The sequence below is a fragment of the Centroberyx gerrardi genome, chromosome 2, assembly GCF_048128805.1.
Source record: "Centroberyx gerrardi isolate f3 chromosome 2, fCenGer3.hap1.cur.20231027, whole genome shotgun sequence".
NCBI lineage: Eukaryota > Metazoa > Chordata > Actinopteri > Beryciformes > Berycidae > Centroberyx > Centroberyx gerrardi.
In genome coordinates this window covers 22,850,953-22,870,277 of record NC_135998.1, presented here as the reverse complement: position 1 = coordinate 22,870,277, position 19,325 = coordinate 22,850,953, and the positions used below count along the sequence as shown (strand labels likewise).

The following is a 19,325-nucleotide window of genomic DNA, read 5'->3' as shown; positions in this document are numbered from 1 at the left end:
AACTCCGACTGTGAAAGTCGTCAATATGACTTATCACACATTTAACCACCTTTGTTTGTAAATAATATCAACGTAGAGCATGTTACAAACGTAGTTTTTGGTGGATGTTATTATGTATCGTCATACGTACCTCTTTATCGGATCGATCAACTCGTAATACCAATATTTCCAACAGCACTTGAAGGCAGCAGCAGTTTCCAACGTGCACAGTGGTGACGTTTACCATACCATGATGGCGGTAGCCTGGACTATTTTGAATTGCGTCCCGCTTTTTGAAGTTTACGTTGAAGCTAGTTCGTAAAATGGAATATTACCTTGGAAAGGACACAAAATAAGCGAACTCGTATCATGGATTCCGTCGTGGGGGACGATCAGACGCTCCCCGTTGACATCAACGGAAGGTAAAATTACCAACGTTAGCTAGCGAGCTAACGTTAGCATGGAAATGCATTATAACCCAGATAACCCAGCAAGCCAAAAGGCAATCAACGTTACATTGGGCTTAGACTATTCACTGGAACAGAACAACACTCAAAGCTGCATTGTTTTCAACATAATTTTGAATTAGGTGTACCGACAATTATTATATAAAGTATTATTATGTAAAATACACTGAAACTGACTTCTGTTTCTGTTTTCTTTTCGTTGATGACTGCCTGACATCTCAGTGACTTTCATATCTATCTATCTAACGTTAGTTAACTGTGTGTAATTTCAGCATTATACAGTGTTTTCTGTAGTTATTAGGGAACTTAAGTTGTTGGTAGCCGACTAGTAAATATCCAAATGTTAAAGTTAACGTTATTAAATGTTGTGTCAATTTCAGCCCTGATTGATGTTGTGTTTTCTAGTGTGGTGAAGATATGCGATGCATTGACTGAACTATTTTTGAACAGTGCGGACAGACTACCGCTCTTTATTGCCGTTATAAATTATATTGACTTCATTGGCTGCTAATATAACTGCTATTACGGGGTTTGGTAGGTCGACCTGCAGAGCGTTGTCATATTCGTAAGAGAAAGAGGTCAGTGAAAGAAAGCGGAAATTCTCAGAGGCAATCTTTCAGTGGGGTTCACACACTGCAATATAGCAGCGTCTTCCTACGCTGTTACAAAATGTGGAGTTAACATGCATTTTTGTTTTCTTCCTGTGTGCTCGCCACAAGAAGAGTGTGATTTTGGTAGGTGAATCGTACATTTTTAGCTCTAGATTGCTATTGCGTTAGCTGAATGTAGTCTATAGCGCTTCTGCTCAGCTGAGAAACATGATTGTAGCATCTCCGTGTGTATGCGTTTGGGAGGTATCTACTTGTTAGTCTATTTTTACTTGATCCACAAATGAATTAGTAAAACTGTTCGCCGCATATGCTTAGAACGGGTCATCCAGGTGGTAAGCGTGCCACAGTAATCCAAGATGTAAGTGATATGTGCGGTGTGAATTACTTATTCGGTAATTCTGAAACCTGATTCACTTTACTCTTGCATTTTCAAAATATGTCTTTACATCCTGTTAGTCGTTTCAGTGAATGTTCTTCCCCATTAAGTAATATTCGTATGATCTGCCTTCATGCTTGGTGCTGGCAGCTGAACACAGCATGAAAAGAGGAAGTCATTGTTTACAGTCTCTCACAACGTTTCCATTGAGTGCTCAAGGAGTTTTAGTTCTTACAACTTTGGGCTTTGACAGAACTTTGTGTCAGTGACACAGACTTGATATTTTAGTATTGCATAACTTGCATAACATGACCATTTAGTCTACTGTAGATGTTCGTGTAGAAGTTTTACATGTTATTGGTCAATGCCTGTACTCTTCTCATCATGAGTTGCACTGTGCACTATGTGCTTCCTCTCTGTTCACACAGGAAGAGGTTGTGTGTGTCAATTGTTGCATTGGTTGTCAAAACACATTTGCATTGACCACCAGCGTTTCTGGGGCAGAACTATGTTTCTGCTGTCAGTCATTAGGACCATGTGGTTTCTCCCATCTGTATTTTCTTTTCTCCACTGCACTGTACTATGACTTTGTTGCTTCATGGGTTTATGCTATAGCGTGTGCCAGACCATCCATGGGTCCTGAAGCAAAATAAAGATGGAGAAGAGCAGTGTCATTATGGTTATTGTTGCTGTATGAACTGGGCCTATATTCTAAGCTATAGACAATGTGTTAGTATTAGTATTAGTTAGTATTCATAGCAGGGATATACAGGGTTCCTAGAGTCATGGCAAACCTGGAAAAGGAATGGAACTCAAAAAAGGTGTTTCCATTCCTGGAAAAGTAATTGCAAATGCTAAAGATTTTTCTTCAACCAGTCAAGAGTTTAATGCTGTGCTTTGCTGCTGGTTCTACTTTCCTATGAAAATATTAAACCCCAAATATCAATTTTGTCCCAAATGATAATAATTACATCTCGACAAGAACAAGATATGGGGTCTGTTTTACAAAAATATGTAGCTTTTAAACATACAAGCTGTCCAATATTATGTTATTTTATAATCATATATAATCAGTAATAATACAAATCTTTATTTGTATGGCACTTGGCTACCTAAAGCAGATGTTATGAAAGTGCTTTACAAAAAGACATAAAAAACATCTTAATATTAAGTCATGAAATTTGAACAAAAACATGTTGGAACCCTGGATATTGGCAGAGGAATATATCGGAGAAACAGCAGAGCAGCTTTGCTCCCAGTGCCAGGGGAGGTATGGGAGGAAGTTATTCACAGCTTGACATTATATTATTAGAGCCAAGAGTCAGGGGCTCAGGGTCATGAGCATGGACCCAAATAGTTCATGTTCATTCAAGTCAACAAGGATTTGCTCAAGCTCATTGGTTCTGGTTGATTCACTATTTACAGGGCAACAAAACAAAGTTGTTGCCCAAATTGTTTCCTCAAAAAAAACAACAACAGGTGCATTAGTCAAGAGGAACTAGGCCTTATGCTTAAAAACATAGTGATAGTTATTAGTAGTATTCCCACTTTTTGTTGTAGCTTTGCAGCTCACAGTGTCATTGTGGTCCAGATGTGTGTTGCTGATGTTTGGTGCATTGTATCGTCTGTGTGAGTGACGCTTCTGTTGCCATCATTGTGTGATGCTTGGCTGATCAGAACCACAGTAGTCTACTTGTCTACCAATGAAAGCCTTCTCCATCCACTGGTTGCTCTGTTCCTCTCCCCCCTGTCTGTCTGAACATGAGAGCTAGGCTGCCACTGGCACATGGTCATACACACACACACACACACACACACACACACACATAGCCTACACAAAGAGAAACAGGCAGTGTCAGAGTGAATGTAAATGAAGCAGAAAGTCATTCTTAAGCTATTTATGGAGCGTCCTTAGGGCTAAGAGGAACTGGCCAATGTGAGTAATGCATAAACATTAGACATTTGTGTTTTTTCACAACAGAGTAGCCAGAGTCTGTGAGTGCTGTGAACACTGGCTCAGCTGGGTTAGAGAACAACGCTTGCTTTGGGTTTTGTGATTTTAGATCTGAATCTACGCTGTTGTTGAATGTGGTGAAAATGTAAGGATGTTCCCTCTCCAAAGATTCATATTGACTTGGCTGTGCTCCTCTAACGGAATAATTTTGTCCCTAGCTGCAGACTGCCAGACTCCATAGATGCTGGGGACTATTCCACAGACAGCATGACAGGTACAGTACAGGCTTTCCTTTGTTATCTTTCTCTTTTTTTTGTTCTGGCTCTTTCTCCCCTGTGTGTTAATTAGTACTGCTGCTGGATCTTTGCTGTGACCTCCTACACTTGTTTCTCCAAAGCTGTAATGAGGGACTGGCTGGATGATGTTAATTAGCTAATCTTATTTCTCATTCACTGCCAAGGTCTTATTGTGTGCCAACAATAGATCAACAGAAGAAAGCAACTGATTTATTGACACTAGGTCAGCATCTTGGACATCTTGGACTTTCTGTCTAGTTAGCAGTGTGGACAAACACAGAATTGCCACATGTTGGCAATTCCAGCAGTATGGATGTGACACTTGAATTGTTTGACAATATTACTCACAGTAACAATTCTTTTAACATGAGACAGACAACAATGCGCATTGTTTCCACAGCATCTTATTAGATCATCATCTTACTAGAGGAACCAATTATACAATTGCTAATCTCAGCCAACCAATCTGATTTGTCAAAGACAAGTTCTAGCTGTGCTGATCATTCCCTTAAAGCAAGCTAGCCTGTGCTTCATTGGTTGCTGTGCTCACTCACGGTAACCACTGTGCTAGCAATTGTTCTTGTTTTCTCCTGCTTCTTTTACTGCTTTTTTTCCTGCAGTACACATTCAGTGGTAACCATTATGTAAAAGTCATATTACGCTTGAGTGCGTTCTTAAATGGGATTATGGGTAGTGCGCTGCTGCCGATGGTATTCGGCTACGTCTCATACCTATTGCATCACCATTGTACCCATAATCACCCCCTTGGTAGTAAAATGGCCAGTAGCATGCATTATGAATGTGACGGAAAGTGGACAAGCTTTTTGGGAAAGTGTATACAATCTAGCGTTGCAACAATAAGTCCATTACTAATGGTTGAGGAAGTTGTGAAATGGTGGTCGATTGCTACCGTAAAAGCATTTCTTACTTGTTTCCCCTTGATTGATGTAAATGTAACCACAATAAGGTAAAAGCTACCAGAGTTTTAACACTAAAACGTTAATGGATTTTGGCAGTCCAAGAGGGACAACAAACTGCCAGTTGACAACAAGCCCTTTCACTGTAAAGTCTCTAAAGGATGTATTTGTTAAAAGCAAAGTAGCCCGATTTTGATTCTGATCATATTTTGGCACGTTGGCAGTACATTTGTGTCATCGAACCGGCTTTTGACAAGGTATACTCTAAAAAGAAAAGGTTTCTTTGCATTGAAAGTGTGGGGCAACCTTAATTATGTTCTTCAAGGAACCCTATAAAACCTAGCAATAAGAATGTTACAATTTTCATCCCAGTTCACTGAGGGATATTGAAAGGCATTCTGGGAAATCACTAACTGAAGCAGAAGTAGACAAGGAAGGCAGGTTGAGGGAAAGTGGATACAACAAAGTGGTAAAGTACAACACTTCACAAAAATAGCTCCTTGAATGCATTGAACAGCACAGATTGATATAACAGTGTCTAAGTTGTCTAAGTGGTATGCGCCTTAGACCAGCGAGGCACAGGACTGTCTATCTTTTTTAAAGTTGAATATCACTTTTTCCTTATCTTGTAATTCTTCTTCTTATAGTCGCTGTAAAGGGATGATAGCGCACATAGTTTTGAGTAAAAGGCTTGTCCAGTTCCGGACACTTAATTTAGTTGGCGCCAACATGAACACTTCTTGTACCTTCACAGATAGCTTTGGCGTCCTAGTGGCTTGGTGGTCTAGGCGCCTACCATGTAAATGCAACTTCCTGAGTTCGCATGTCATCCCCCTCTCTCTCCCATCTTTCCTGTCTCTCTGTACTGTGACTGTCCAATAAAGCAGAAATGTCTCAGATAGCTGTAGGAATTGCAGGCTAAGCACTAAGTACGCTTTTATATTTCCATTTATCCGCCAATATCGCAACCCACTGGATCTTTTTAAATGCTCTTCACTGATATATTCATTACTGTTAACTATGGATGCTCTACATGAAGACAGCATTGCCCAAAATGCAATCTAAGGGTCTGTGCTTCTTGTTCGTAAATTCATAGCTGATTGTCTTTATATGTCTAAATTTCTATAGGACATTGATATTTAGCATCTCAAATATGTATGAATTCTGGGTAGGCAACTGGCAGTATCAAAGAAGTCCTGTTCAGTGTTTCCCACAGAATTTTGGCAAACTGTGGGGGGGGTCATCAACGGGGGGTGGGGTGGGGGTGGGGGGGTGTTACTGCCATTAGTAATTTTGTGCTTTTGTAAGCAATACAGTCATGACTGCATATTATAAATACAAACAAGCCTATGTTATTGATTAATGCATATATTTATGTTGTGAAGTTATATTTTTCCTAAAAATTCGCTCTTGCTCTACTATTACCATGCTACCTCTGATGTTGGTTGTTTCTCATCATCTCTTGTTTTGTTTAAGTAAAGGGTGTAAACATACAGCAAAAAATAGGGTGTAAGCATGCAGCTAAAAATAATGGTTGAGTCGCATGAACGTTGGGATACAGTCACGTTGCATTTTCACTTACTGCGATTCGATAGAGTTCTACAAAGGACGGGTTGGGAGAATTCATTAGTTCACTGCAGTGACGGAGCTGCTGCTGAGGAACTGATGACAGAAGTCCAGAGGACCCCGGCGCTATTTACAAAGACCATCGCCTCTAAAAATGTTGAAAAGAAACGTGACATACCGGTCGGAATCGGAAGAGCTCTTGGGATTAGCGGTAAGGCAGTTTACTGACCTGGAAGCTAGTTAACTCGCTAACTTTTGCTAGCTAAACAAAATAGGACCATGTCTTGGCCAACCTGACCGCAAATGCGCTATTATCCTATGTTTTTATAATATGACCGGGAGGGAACAACATGTGTCCCTCCAGTAGCCTGTTGAAACGCGTTTAGCCACGGTGAAGTTACAGGTGTTTCTCTCAACATGGGCTACAAGGGACTTTACTCTTTGATCCACAGTCGATGTGGTGTGCGGAGTCTCCTACTGGTAAAAAAATGAATAGCTTCACTTGGTGGCCATTAGTACAATTAGCTCTCATATAAACAAAGCACAATAATGTAATGAAAGATCTGTATAAGAGCATTATGATTCTGCTGGCTCCTCTCTTTTGCGGCAATTCATGAACCCAAATCCATCGGCTCTGTCGTTATTTACTTTAGAGAGCGAGTAAAATAAAAGAACGTTGATAAAGCTCCATTGTTTTCTCTGAATATTTGGCACCAATATCGTTGTAGTGTGAACGCTTGAGCAACAGCATATCATTATAGTTTATAGTTGTCATTCTTTGTGTAAATGGGCCTGCTATGCGTTCCAGGTCGTGGCTTGTGCTTCGTTCCTCAATGAGAGACGTCTGCAGTATCACGTAGTGTGTGTGCGCGCGCTTATGTTTGTGTCTCATCTCACACATATTGGGATGGGGGTGTGTTTAGCAGCATCTGCCAAAGCAGGGGGGAGGGACAGCCCCTTGAGAGGAGACTGAGTTTTATGAAGGCAAAGACCGCAAAAACAATAGTAAAACTACTAATAACAACGGCAACATTTTCTTTCTCAGCGACGTTAAACTGTGGCGGTGCGCCACAGTTTAATACATTAATGGGAAACCCTGCTGAAACCCTACTGGCAATTGGTAGCTTGCTAGAAATCTGTGCGACTGTCAGCGACCGTAGCAGCAGCAGGTAGCTAGTACATGACAACATTGGCTTGACTGGAAGCTTAGCAGCTACAGTAGCTAGATAGCTAACTTTTAATAGTGGTCAGTTGACTGTTGTGTTAGAACCATATTGGCACACCTGTCAGTCGAGGCAATAGAGGATTGATCTCGCATATAATGGAAAATCTTTATTTGGTTACCTAGAAGTAGCCTAATTCACTTTTTCTGCAACACTTGTGTGTCTCCAATCTGTTCTGATTGAAATCCTGCACACTGAGCAGTACATAGTTTCTTCATCACCCCTCTATTATTAATGATTCCTCTATTCTGCTTCACTCCTTGTCTCCTAAATCTCTTTGGTTTTTCTTTTTCTGTCTCACTCATCTCCTCAGAGTTGAGGAGCTTGTCAACATTCGTGCTGCATGACTCAACCAATCACATGTCTTACACAGTGTAGTAGTGATGCACTACTTACTGAAGCGCATTTACTGGTACACCCAGTCTCAAAGAACATTTGTAACATAATATACACAGTTGTACAGAACAGAGAACATATGCCTAAATTTAGATCTGAGTCCTTGTTTCTTTGACCTCATACTGTATTTTTGACAAGTACGTGCCAGTAGTCAGAATATTTTTCCTTCTTTATTCTTTATTCTGACCTTAAACTCAGAATTCTGATTTTATTCTCAGAATCTCAGAATTCTGACTTTATTTTCAGAATCTCAGAATTCTGACATTAAACTCAATTCTGACTTTATTCTCAGAACTCAAATGAAATTTTCACATGTGGCCCTAATCCTCTTCTGCAGAACTGTTACCTTAATTGTAGAAATCAAATCAAATTCTCTGCTGATTCCCATCCATGGCCTCGCCACCTGCCTCTGCCTCTGGCTCCTCCAAGCTCTGGACTCAGCAGTCCTGTGTGGCACTAGATCCAGTAATTAAGGGGACATGACAATATGACCTGTAGAAATCTAGATTTATGTTTACACTGAAGACAACATGAAAGAAACACGGACTGAAGAAACATCTGTCTGATTTAGCAATGAACTTTACATGATCTGAAAGTTAAAAATGGCCAAAGACAAATCAGACATTGACAAACAATATTTGCTGTAAGAGCAAGGGGTGATGGGGCTTTTCCTGTCAAGCAGTCAAACTATGAATGAGGAGTTAGTGTTGTGAAATGTGCTGTTGACTAATTTAGAGTGTTATATGAGCAGCGGTGGGTTGGTTTACTGACTTCAGCTGGTCTAAACAAGGCAGCTCTCCAACAGCTCTCTCACCTCTGATCCCTCTGCAGAGACACACACATGCACATGTCTGCTTTCTCTTTCTCTCTAACATCAGCAGATTACGGATAATTCCTGAAAGCAGGGAGGGTGAATTTTTCTTATAAACAGGGAGGATTCTGCACACTATAATAAAATTGTGACTCAAATGAGTATGAATTAACCACTCTCCACTATCCACCCCTCCTTTCCCTCTTCTTTTACAGCTCCCTCCTTCCCAGATAAGATGTCCCCCATCAAAGCTCTCACCATGAAGGACTATGAGAATGTGAGTAATTCATATCAAGTGTCATGAAACGGCCATGGCTGCATTGCAAAGCTCAACAAACTGCTATTGTATTTTGTTGACTAATGTTATTAATTACTAATGAATTAAGACATTTATCATGTCAACGTGAGTTCATGCCGTCAAGTGTACCCCACTACAAGCAAAAGGATGTTATGATTTTATTAAACCCTGTCCTCAGTCTGGCCAAAATGAAGCTGCAGTAACCATTTATGGAGATTTAGTGTAGAAATGTGGGGGAAGAGAAAGGTGGCCTGAAGCCTACATTTCAGCATTTCAGTGGTATGCATGCTCAGATTTCTCCCTAGTGCTGCCTGGCTGGCTGCATGATTAGAGGTTTATTGAGTGGTCCAGGCTCCTACCTCCTCCCTTTGACAATCTACCCAACCCCCCCATTACCAGATGTATGCTGTTACGAGCCTGGAGCACAATGATGCACAGTCTGCTTCACACCGCACGTGTGCGTGTACACACTCAAACACACATAAACACGCACGCATACAAGCATGCATGCCTCCCTTCCTTTTAACCAGAGCCATACACATAGTCCTTTTACACTGTCATGTAAATACTCTCCGTCCTGCTTTTCTCCAGGGATCAAATGCTGAACTGCTCTGTTATTTTGTGACCTCAATCATTTGTCCTGGCCTTGTTTTCTTATCAACTAACATAAGGAAAGGAAACACATGGATAAATAATTTGGTACTTTGCAGCGATTAAAATGCTTGTCTGCCTTTTTAATCATAATTGCCATTTCTTGTTCAATAGCCAAGTCTTTTTTCCGGCACATTAAAAAAGTTCAAAATGTTTTTTTGTTACATTCACCCACAGCAAATCACGGCTCTGAAGAAAGAGAACTTTAACCTGAAGCTGCGCATTTACTTCATGGAGGAGCGCATGGGGCAGAAATGTGATGACTCCACCGAGGACATATTCAAAACGGTGTGTGTATACTTTAGTATGTAAAAATGTGAATTAGTCTCTATTTATGGCTTTGTTATGTATTCATGTGGACCCACAGTGCCATAAAGTTGTATGTGACTCAATGTTTCCTAATGGGATTAAATGACATCACAACTCCAACTGTGACTACAACTGGGCTTTGTTCAACCCATAGCCTGCAGCGCTGATCTTAGAACAGTCCTCCTGCCTCACTGTAGCTGGGCGCTGATACCCAACATCTGCCTGCCAGGCTGATTTTGGTCCTTTATTTGTGTATTAAATCACAGTAGCCAGTTTCGTTGTTGTGATTGTATTTTTGTCTTTTGGGGTGAGAAGTATTTATGAGAACCTTGGAATCTCCATTTCTCACCTGGACAGTTCATCTTCTTTTTTTTTCCATTGGATGCAAGAAGTGAAGTGTATTGTAAGAATTGTATCTTTTTGTACACACTTCAAATAAACCAGAGTAACTAACTTCCCCAGAGCAAAATCTCTAGAATATTTTTGCTGGACCGTAGAGCGGGGCCGGCCAATACTAGTAATTGTCCCTAACAGACTGACTGGCTGACTCCCTATTGTTGAAACGTGCATGTGCGACTTTCTCATACATTGGCTCGCTGTGGTGCACCACCATAATATCGCCACAGCTACCACCAAATCAAAAAATGGTCAATGTATAGAAATTGATCTAAATCTATCTCTAATGCGCCTAATATGCGCTCATCACATCATGTTTGTAATTTGGCGATGCACAGACCAGCACCATTGTACTCAATCCGACAGAGCCTCCTGTTGTGAAAACGAAAGTGAAACTTAAAATTCCACAAGTTGCTCCAAACTCGCATGTGTTAGTAACAGGATTTGTGTAAACAGTAACACGCTTTAATCAGAGATGTGTCCAACTGCTCAGCACTTAGAGAATTGAGTGCAGTGCAACTGGCACATTGCCCCACCATTGGATTTCAAAGGACACTGCTGTCACTGTAGGTAAGGTCAAGTAATTAATCCTATTGAAATTAGATGGACTATTAATTAATTAATTAATTGAGTCTACTATATGTGTAGGTTCAGAGCACTTTCCATTCTATTTTCTGCCATGGCAGCTGTTTTGGAGCACAGTTGCCCAAGAGCCTGAAAATTCCCTACATCTCACTGACTTTGAACAGGGACAAAGTATCTTCTGGAACCTACATGAAAAGAGGGTCCAGTACCTTTTGTGGACAGAAAGTCATGGGTCACATTGCTGCATTCGCCGTCCGGCTCTAACTGGTTTCATTCCTTGTACCAATGTTTTTGCTATAGATCCATCTGGGTTTGTCCTATAATGGAATGAATGTTGTCTCTCCCCAGAACATCGAGCTGAAGGTGGAGTTGGAGTCCATGAAGAGAGACCTGGCAGAGAAACAGGAACTGCTGGTGTCTGCATCGTGAGTATCAGGCCCCTTATACAATTTCACCATATTCAAGAAACTAGCAATGTTAGCATCACAGTGGTCAATAGTCATGTTTGGTATTATTCTATATATCAACTATCTTATTGTTATCATGCAACCAACAGTATTAGTTTACTACCTGGATGTAGGCAGCAACTTTGTACCCAGAGACCGCTAACCAAGGTTCATACGATCCTGAACATCCTGGAAAAGTTATAGAAGTTGAAAATTGTGATTGCTAGGTCTGGAAAAACTTCAGAAAATAATAACTTCCTGTGTATGCCTTACTGTGTGTCCACTCTACACAAGATGTATCGTAGGGACCTGGTCTTGGTTTTGTTAGAAAGAAATTTTGAAGGGAAAGTATTGTTCAAAACCCTTTAATACAAGCTAAAGATACCATGGTAGGTACCAAGGTACCAAAATCCCCCAAATTAAGTCAACTTTACATTAATTTCTAAAACTTTGATAGACTGCAGAACTTTGCATAGTATTCAGGCAAAAATTCTCAGAAGGCAGGAAGATGTCATGGAAACCCAGTGGTGAAAATGTGTATGAACCCTAACCTAATCTCCTCTGTGTATGTCGTCAGGAAAGCATTGGAGAGTCTGGCTGGTCGAGAGGCAGGAGAACCCCAGCGTCTGAGAGAGCAAGCTCAGAGAGAGATGGGTGCACTTCGAGACGCATTCAACAAGAAGGTCGCTGACTTAGAACAGGTGAATATTCAAGACTCAATGACGCTAATCATTTCCAATGATTTTCAGTACACTTTTAAGGAATGGTGAAAATAGATGTGCTATGCATTGCAGGAATAAATGTATGTTAGTAGGTCGTCACCAAATTCAACCAAAGTTAAAACTGAGTCAAGAACTACCATTAATTAAACTTTGACAAAAGCCCACATCGGCCTGGAAAAGAAAACAAAATAATTAAATATCCACAGCTTTTCTGTTTGAAAAGAACTTACAGCAGGCCTAACTTGGTGTACTTTTGTCATAGGAATTACATTTTAGGAGAGTGTTTCTGCTGTAACATGTAGTGTTGTGTGTGCTACACAGAACAGACATGTATTTTATTAATAAATCAGACTGACGGTACAACTGGGACTGTTGTGCTGTTCCAAAATATTTAAACAAAGATGTAAAGTTTAATCCAGGAGAAACACGCTTTGTTTTCCATGCAAAACACAGCCAATCCAGCAGTGTAATGCAGACTATGATACACCTAAACGTTTCTTGACTTAACACCACTCCTTGACCTGTCTTGCTCCCAAATTGTTGGTGGACACAAGTGCATTTTTTGCTTAGCTGCAGAGGCAAGAGGTGTCCAACGCAGCCCCTGGTCAATCAATCTGCAGTAGACTAGGAATTTGTCCAAGATTGGCCAATCACAAACAACAAATCGGTGATTACTGCTTTAGTAGTTGCCTCATTCGGTCTTTGCTCCTCCATGTCAGGGTCTGCGAACGGCAGAGGAGGAGGTTGAAAAGATGGCAGCCATTGCTGAGCAGGAGAAGCTCAAGAATATTGACATGGAGAAGCAGCTCCGAGCTGTGGGTCTGTCCAGCACCTTCACCCCTGTACCCGTCCCCAGCCCAGTCCATGACCTGCAGCAGGTCCTGCAGGAGAAAGACAGGTAGGAACACAGGAGATGTCGATAGATAAGATATAGATATATATATTTTTTGGCCACTTTTTGACAATACATCAACATATGAAAGAGACTTAAGTGCTTCCCTTGTCTTCTACTCATCCCAGAATCATCGAGCAGCTCAAGATCTCTTTAAAGACCCTGGAAGCTGTGATCCACCAGAAGAACAGCACAGACCAGCAGACAGATGCACCTTCAGCTGACCATGTTAGACAACTCTCTTCTCTCATTGCCAAGAAAGATCAGGAACTTGAGGTATAACTGCTGTTTATTGGTAAAGCGTTTTCTTTCTTGTATGTAATGCTGGGTATCAAAACTTTTTAGATGCCAATGAAATTCTATCAATACTACAGAGTGAAATGTAAAGTCATTTGGTGCCAAGTTTTGACAGTAGATACAGTATATTCAGAGAAATGTATTGCTACTCTTCGCACATCCAGCTGCTAAATGTTTGTGAAGCAACACAATCTAATGTTTGTGTTGCTTCAGTTTTACTTGTGTTGCAAAGCAACATGAGGAACACATTAACGTGCAAGGCTACTAGCTACATTCCAGTCACAACCCAACTAAATGAAACACTGCGTTATTCAGTGGACTGTTCAGGTTGAATTGACTTTTCAGTAGGGGCGCACCAATCAATCAGCAATTGATCAGCCATCGATCATAATCGATAAACGTTCTAAATAGGTCATCGTGATCAGCCGATCGTTTCATCTGCCCAATCAAAACAAAGAAATGCTGTAAAAGTATGAGCCAATTTGCGGCAGTCAGCAGGATGTTAATAGTGTAGGTGTAGGCATGTCGTCCATCTGGCACTGACAGTTACTTTCTGATGTTGTGTTTTGAATTTCACAGCCTGTGATCATAGATTAGAACCAGTTTAATATATTGGACAAAAGACAGAGCCTATGCTGCCGCAATGAACAACTTTTCATGCGTTAGAAGTTATCAAACACACTCGCATGTAATTACTGTTTGGATAAAACGTATGATTTATTTACGCATGACGGCCAGCTATGTCATGCAGCCATAAGAGCAATCTGTTAAACACAGTGCTATATTGGAATTTTCCTCTTTTTGCTTGTTGTGCAACTTTGCATGATGTGCCATTGTTAGTAGAAAGTCTGGGAAAAAAGCTTCATTTCAGTCAGCGATCAGATTGTGATCCGCCGATCACAAAAATATCTGAATCAGCCCAAAAAACCTGATCAGTGTATCTCTACTTTTCAGTTACCCAGAGAGAAGGGCTCAGCTGGTCAAACTTCTTACACAAAACAAAATGCAACTAATGTAATGCAATATTAAGCGTTCAACTCAACTACATGCAGCAATGTCCATAAGGACTTTTGACTTAGATATAATAGATAACTGAAATGCTAATAAGGTTATGTTTACTTTCTTGCTTTTAACTTATAATTCAAGCCAAACATCACCTGAGCCCCTTCCACCCACACTCGTCTAGTGTCCTTCAGTTGTAGGAAACAAAAGGAAAATCTTTCTAATGTTGTTTGACTTCAGCAGGTTTTCTTCCTAAGCATCCAAACCTCCATCTCACTGTGCCATCACAACAGTAGTTTGATTTGTTAAAAACTATATTTTGGTACAGTTTATCATCTCTGTTGGCCTATTAGGTACTAAATACTTTTCTAAAGAGACAGTAATAGTGAAAAGGGCATTAAGTAATCTATGACCATGACTTGCAATGATGTCACTGTCCTTTTGACACTGCCAATTGACTCCCAAAAACTCCCAAAAACATTCACTTTAGTGAGAGAATGCCTACCATCAAATAACACACTTTATTTACTGAATACAAATTAATGCCTGTCAATATATTGTGCTGTTGGTTGTAATAATCGTGTTGGGATGGAGGGGATGAAATTTAGTTTAGTTTGCCCACTGATAAAGAGAGACGTGTCTAGCAGCAACAATTTGTAAAGGTAACGTTATCTTACCTGCCTGGTAATCAGGATCAACTTTCTCTCTTGAAGAAGAAGTACTTGTGGATAGTTCACCACCCTGAAGTGAAATACTGAAATACATCAGTACTTTTATACGCCTTAAGGGTTTCACTGGAACAGAGATGGGTTGTGAATAAGATGTAGCAGGTTATATATAATAAAATCGACAGACAGATCGGGGAGTTTATCTGCAGACTTTAGTGGTGTCAGCCATGTTGGTGGCAGAGAGTAAGGGCCACATCCTCCAAGGACTTCAGTCTTTTTTAAATATCTTTCCTTTTCTTAGTTAGCTTGTTCATAGTCGCTTGTTGTATAGTCTGTCTGGGAATCAGTACGGCGGCATCATAAAAACACTGACGTCACTCCAAAGCCCAGAACGAGGAGTGATTAACTCTTGATTTTATATAGTTATGTAGTGACCTTTGATAATGTCTGTTTTCCCTGTAGGCACTGAGGGATGAGCTCGGCAGAGAGAAGGACAAGACACAAAGGGACCCTCAGGTTGGTTTTGTCTGGATGTTTCCTTCCTTAATCTCTGTGTTGTGTCGTAAGATGACTGACGCTCACTAACATTCTGACTACTTAGAATCTGCATTCTTGGCTTCACTCCACTCATCCATGTTTTTGAGATCTTGTTTTGTTCTATTTTTGTCTTGCCCACTAGGAGACTCTTTTTGTTATGTCATTCCCTTCTATTATGTTATATCTTTGCCTCAAACCATGAGCCAACTCATTCAGCTGTCCTCTGCATTAATGTGTCAGGTCATTCAAGCACAAACGCTCACAGACAGACACACACAGGCTATGTTCTTTGTCGTGCCACACAAAGCAGGTCCTGTCTGTCTCTCAGAGGACGGTGCATGTCGATCTGTTGACCCTCAGGAAATATACTTTGGCATGTTTTATAACCTGCCTATTTTCTCTGTATGCCTCCTGGTACAGTTTTATTTTTGTACGCTGCTTCAAGTCTCAGTGTGTGCTCTGCCTTTGTTGTGGTGGGCTTGGGGCTTTGAAGTTTGTATAAAGTTTGTTTCACTGTAGGAAGCTTACATCATTGTTGCTGTGTGGGGAAAGGAAGTTCAAAGTCACTCATCTGCAAACCTCTGCTATAAAGTAACAAGGGAAACAAGTACATCCATGTAATGGGTACTGCAGCTAGTTGTATTGCCTGCTGGTGTTCTGCTTGATCATCACTTCAGAGTAATGTCAATCCAGAGTAATTTCTCTATTGGCCATATTCCTTCAAAATAATAACTTACTAAACTTGGTTCTCTCAGCTGTGTTTCCAAATTCTTTATAGCAACTATGTGTTTTCAAATTGTGTGGGTCTCATGATCACACAAATGGACCATTAATATTGAAGGTAAAGAGTAATGATTGGACTTGTGTATGGTGTGTTTTGATGTTTTATGGATGGTAGTGAAATAATGTGCTTTAATTGGGAATGCATATAGGCTAGCCAACATTTTGTCACTACAGCTGTAAAAATATTCTGCTAAGTGGCTATTTCACAGAGAGAATTTGAGACTTTGAGTTTTAAAGTGGTCATCAAAGCAGTTTCCAAGGTGATTAGGGAAACTTGTGTCTTGTTGATTTATGCAGTAGACGAAAGCTGTTAGCTGGGCAGTGTCCATGGTTCCTCACCAGGACCTGGCATCAGTGCTCAGGTCACAGTGTTAAGACTGGATTACCAAGCTGTCTGGAGACAGTTCCACTGAGGGTTATTTATGGCCGTCTTTCTTTATTGGAAAAAAAACCCTGTGTGTTTTTAACCTGTCGGTGTCTGTCAGATTAGTAGTAGAGAAGTACAGAAGTATGAGTATGTGCTGTGTGTATGCCATATGTTCAAGAGTGAAAGAAAGGGAATATGTTTCCAAGAGAGAGGCCTAAGGGGCCAGATAAGACTTTCCAGTGGCCTCTCCTGGACAAAGGTAACCCTAACCCCATGGGTGGAAGCAATGATGGCCAGAAAATACCTGCTCTAATCTGAAAGCTGATTTTCAGATGTACTGCCAGACAGGATAGACTCTACTCCACAGGACTGACTGGCTGCTGCCATCACCAACCAGGAGCCCCCCGGAGAGGCACCTGTATGGGCCTGATACTAGTACCTGGCATCCAGGAGAGATATTCTAGGGAGGGTCTGCAGGGATTTATGGGGGCTGGCATCGACCATAACACAGATCACTGTAGCACTCCCAGGGGATTTGATCTGATTGAATGCGTGGGGGAGAGTAGAATGGAGGCGGGAGCAGGGATTATTAAAGGCTTAGGGCTTACAGTGCGCTGCCCTTACCGGGAAGAGCTCAGTCAGTCTCCTCTGCGCTCCCTCGCTGACGCAGTGAGAGAAAATTATAGATGGCTACCCCATGGCTGGCAGGCTGATGACCATGGGGCACTGGACAGTTTGTGTGTGTGTGAGCGAGAGGCTTTTTGGAGTCTTTTAAGTACGTGAGTCTGCCATCTCAGGATCTAAGGTGCCATGAGGGACCCGTGTCGTATGTGTGGGGTTCGTCTGGTGGGAAGCCAGTGCCGCTGGCTCTTCAGCTCATCAGCAAAAAGGAAATTCCAAGTCATCCTGTCCCATGTGCTGGGCTGGGAGGTAACTCGTGATGGTCGTGGAGAGTTCCTCTGTGGGAAGTGCGTGTTCCAGTTGGAGAAGGTGGTGCACTGTGATGTTGCCATCAACCAGCTGCAGGACGAACACAATACTCAGGTCCAGAAGCTCCAGGCAGAGAAAGATCACCTGATCCAGTGCCTCGTCCACATCTACAGCAAAAACAACACAACCCTGGATAAGGGTGATGGGGAGAGCACCAGTTCCAGGACTCCTGCTAGGTCCTCTGGAGCGGGCAGTCCTGACGAGGAGGCTCTGGGTCAGCTGGCCTCAGAAGGACAGCAGCAGAGGGAGGGTGGTGGTGGTCATGTGCAGAATCGTATGAGAAGGTGTGTGAGTCTGGATGTAATTGGAGGTAAAGGGGCGTTCCCAGGGCGCTCGGGCCTCAGGAGGCCCACGTTTGGATCAGGGACCGGGCTGGAAGGCCTTGTGAAGAACATTGGTCTCCGAGGCACACGCCACCGCTCCCAGAGCATGTACCTTGACCTGGTCTACCGTAAGGGCACATTGTCTAGCCCTGGGTTCAAAGGTCGCTCCACATCCCTGCAGTCCCTCAATCGAGACTTTGCCTCTGACACCACTCTAGACCTTCCACCCAAACGAAAGCTCAGAGAGCCCAAGGTGTTTGCTGCCAGAGAGAGTGTCACTCATGAACCAGCAGGAAAGGTTCAGGCTAGAGCCCTGCTCCGCAGATCCTCAGGTCAGCCTTCTGTAATCTCTGACCTGATCCAGCTCCTGCGCTGCATCTCCAAACGGCAAGTCCCTGCCCCTCCAGAGAGCCGCATCCCTATCCTGAAGAAGTCTATTGCGGGCCATCTCAACCCCAAGGCTAAGCGCAGACACAGAGAGGCAGAGTGGAAGTCCCTGCATGACCTTACTGAGGAATTTGACGATGAATATACTCCTGTCAGATTGGAGGTAGTCCTGTTCAGTCACCCCAGGAGGATAAAACCACTGTAGGGCCCCTAATGAGCCATGACAGATGAAAGCTGTGTCACTAAACATACTTGCTGATATTTATAAGATGCTAATGATTTTTATTCTTTTCTTTTTTATGTATTCTGTGGTTGTGCTAAGAAGCAGAGTGAGGTTAGCCGATTGGATTCCAACAATAAGCTGCTGAATGATGAGCTCACCCAGGCAAAAAGCACCAATGAGAACTTGACAAAAGCACTGGAGGATGCCCAGAACCAGAACAAGGTACATGGAGACAAAAAAAATTACTGTTTTTATTGTATTTAAACTATGTTTGATTGAAGAGTTGCTAAGTATGAGCTCACTAACTTATTAAAACAGACCCTGTCTGGGAAGTTGGAGGAGAATGAGAATGAGATCAGCTCTGAGAAGAAAAATGCTCTGAAACGAGACAAAACCATCCAGGGGCTCACTCAGGTCCTCAGAGAAAAGGAAAAAGAGGTGAGGTTAATACAACATAACTAATTTCACTTATTGTTGACATTAGAACAATTTAGACAATAACCTAGGCTGCAGTTTGATTTGTCACTGCAGCAAATAATGTTTACTGTGATAAGGCCTGACCCTACTGTGCCTTCACTATTATTCTGTGTTATGTAATACTCTCACACTAACCCGTCTATCCTTCTTGGTGTTGCGCAGATTTCAGAGCTGTGTCATGAGATTGAGGACAGGGACGAGGCTTTGGCCAAGGCTAGAGAGGCAGCACACAAAGCCCAACTGCAGAAATACCAGGCAAGTCACCTGCACATTCTGTATGCCAGTGTAACTGTATGCTAGATGCTAATCCTAACTCTTTGAGTGTGTCCATACATCCATACATTATTTTGCTTGCAGAAAGTCAGAATCCCTTAGA

At 41.8% G+C, this 19,325-nt stretch overlaps 1 protein-coding gene across 1 annotated transcript in view; it reads left to right on the top strand.

Moving 5' to 3' along the window:
• The first annotated feature begins 248 nt into the window (after positions 1-248).
• cdk5rap2 (CDK5 regulatory subunit associated protein 2) overlaps positions 249-19,325 on the top strand; it is a 40,154-nt gene continuing 21,077 nt past the window's right edge. The window contains exons 1-13 of the mRNA XM_078286974.1: positions 249-401; positions 3,606-3,661; positions 8,812-8,873; positions 9,723-9,833; positions 11,184-11,260; positions 11,859-11,982; positions 12,723-12,901; positions 13,024-13,171; positions 15,325-15,378; positions 18,227-18,412; positions 18,575-18,694; positions 18,791-18,910; positions 19,112-19,204. Of these exons, the coding sequence (XP_078143100.1) occupies positions 349-401; positions 3,606-3,661; positions 8,812-8,873; positions 9,723-9,833; positions 11,184-11,260; positions 11,859-11,982; positions 12,723-12,901; positions 13,024-13,171; positions 15,325-15,378; positions 18,227-18,412; positions 18,575-18,694; positions 18,791-18,910; positions 19,112-19,204 (1,383 nt within the window). The 5' untranslated portion in view covers positions 249-348. The remainder of the gene's footprint in view (positions 402-3,605; positions 3,662-8,811; positions 8,874-9,722; positions 9,834-11,183; positions 11,261-11,858; positions 11,983-12,722; positions 12,902-13,023; positions 13,172-15,324; positions 15,379-18,226; positions 18,413-18,574; positions 18,695-18,790; positions 18,911-19,111; positions 19,205-19,325) is intronic.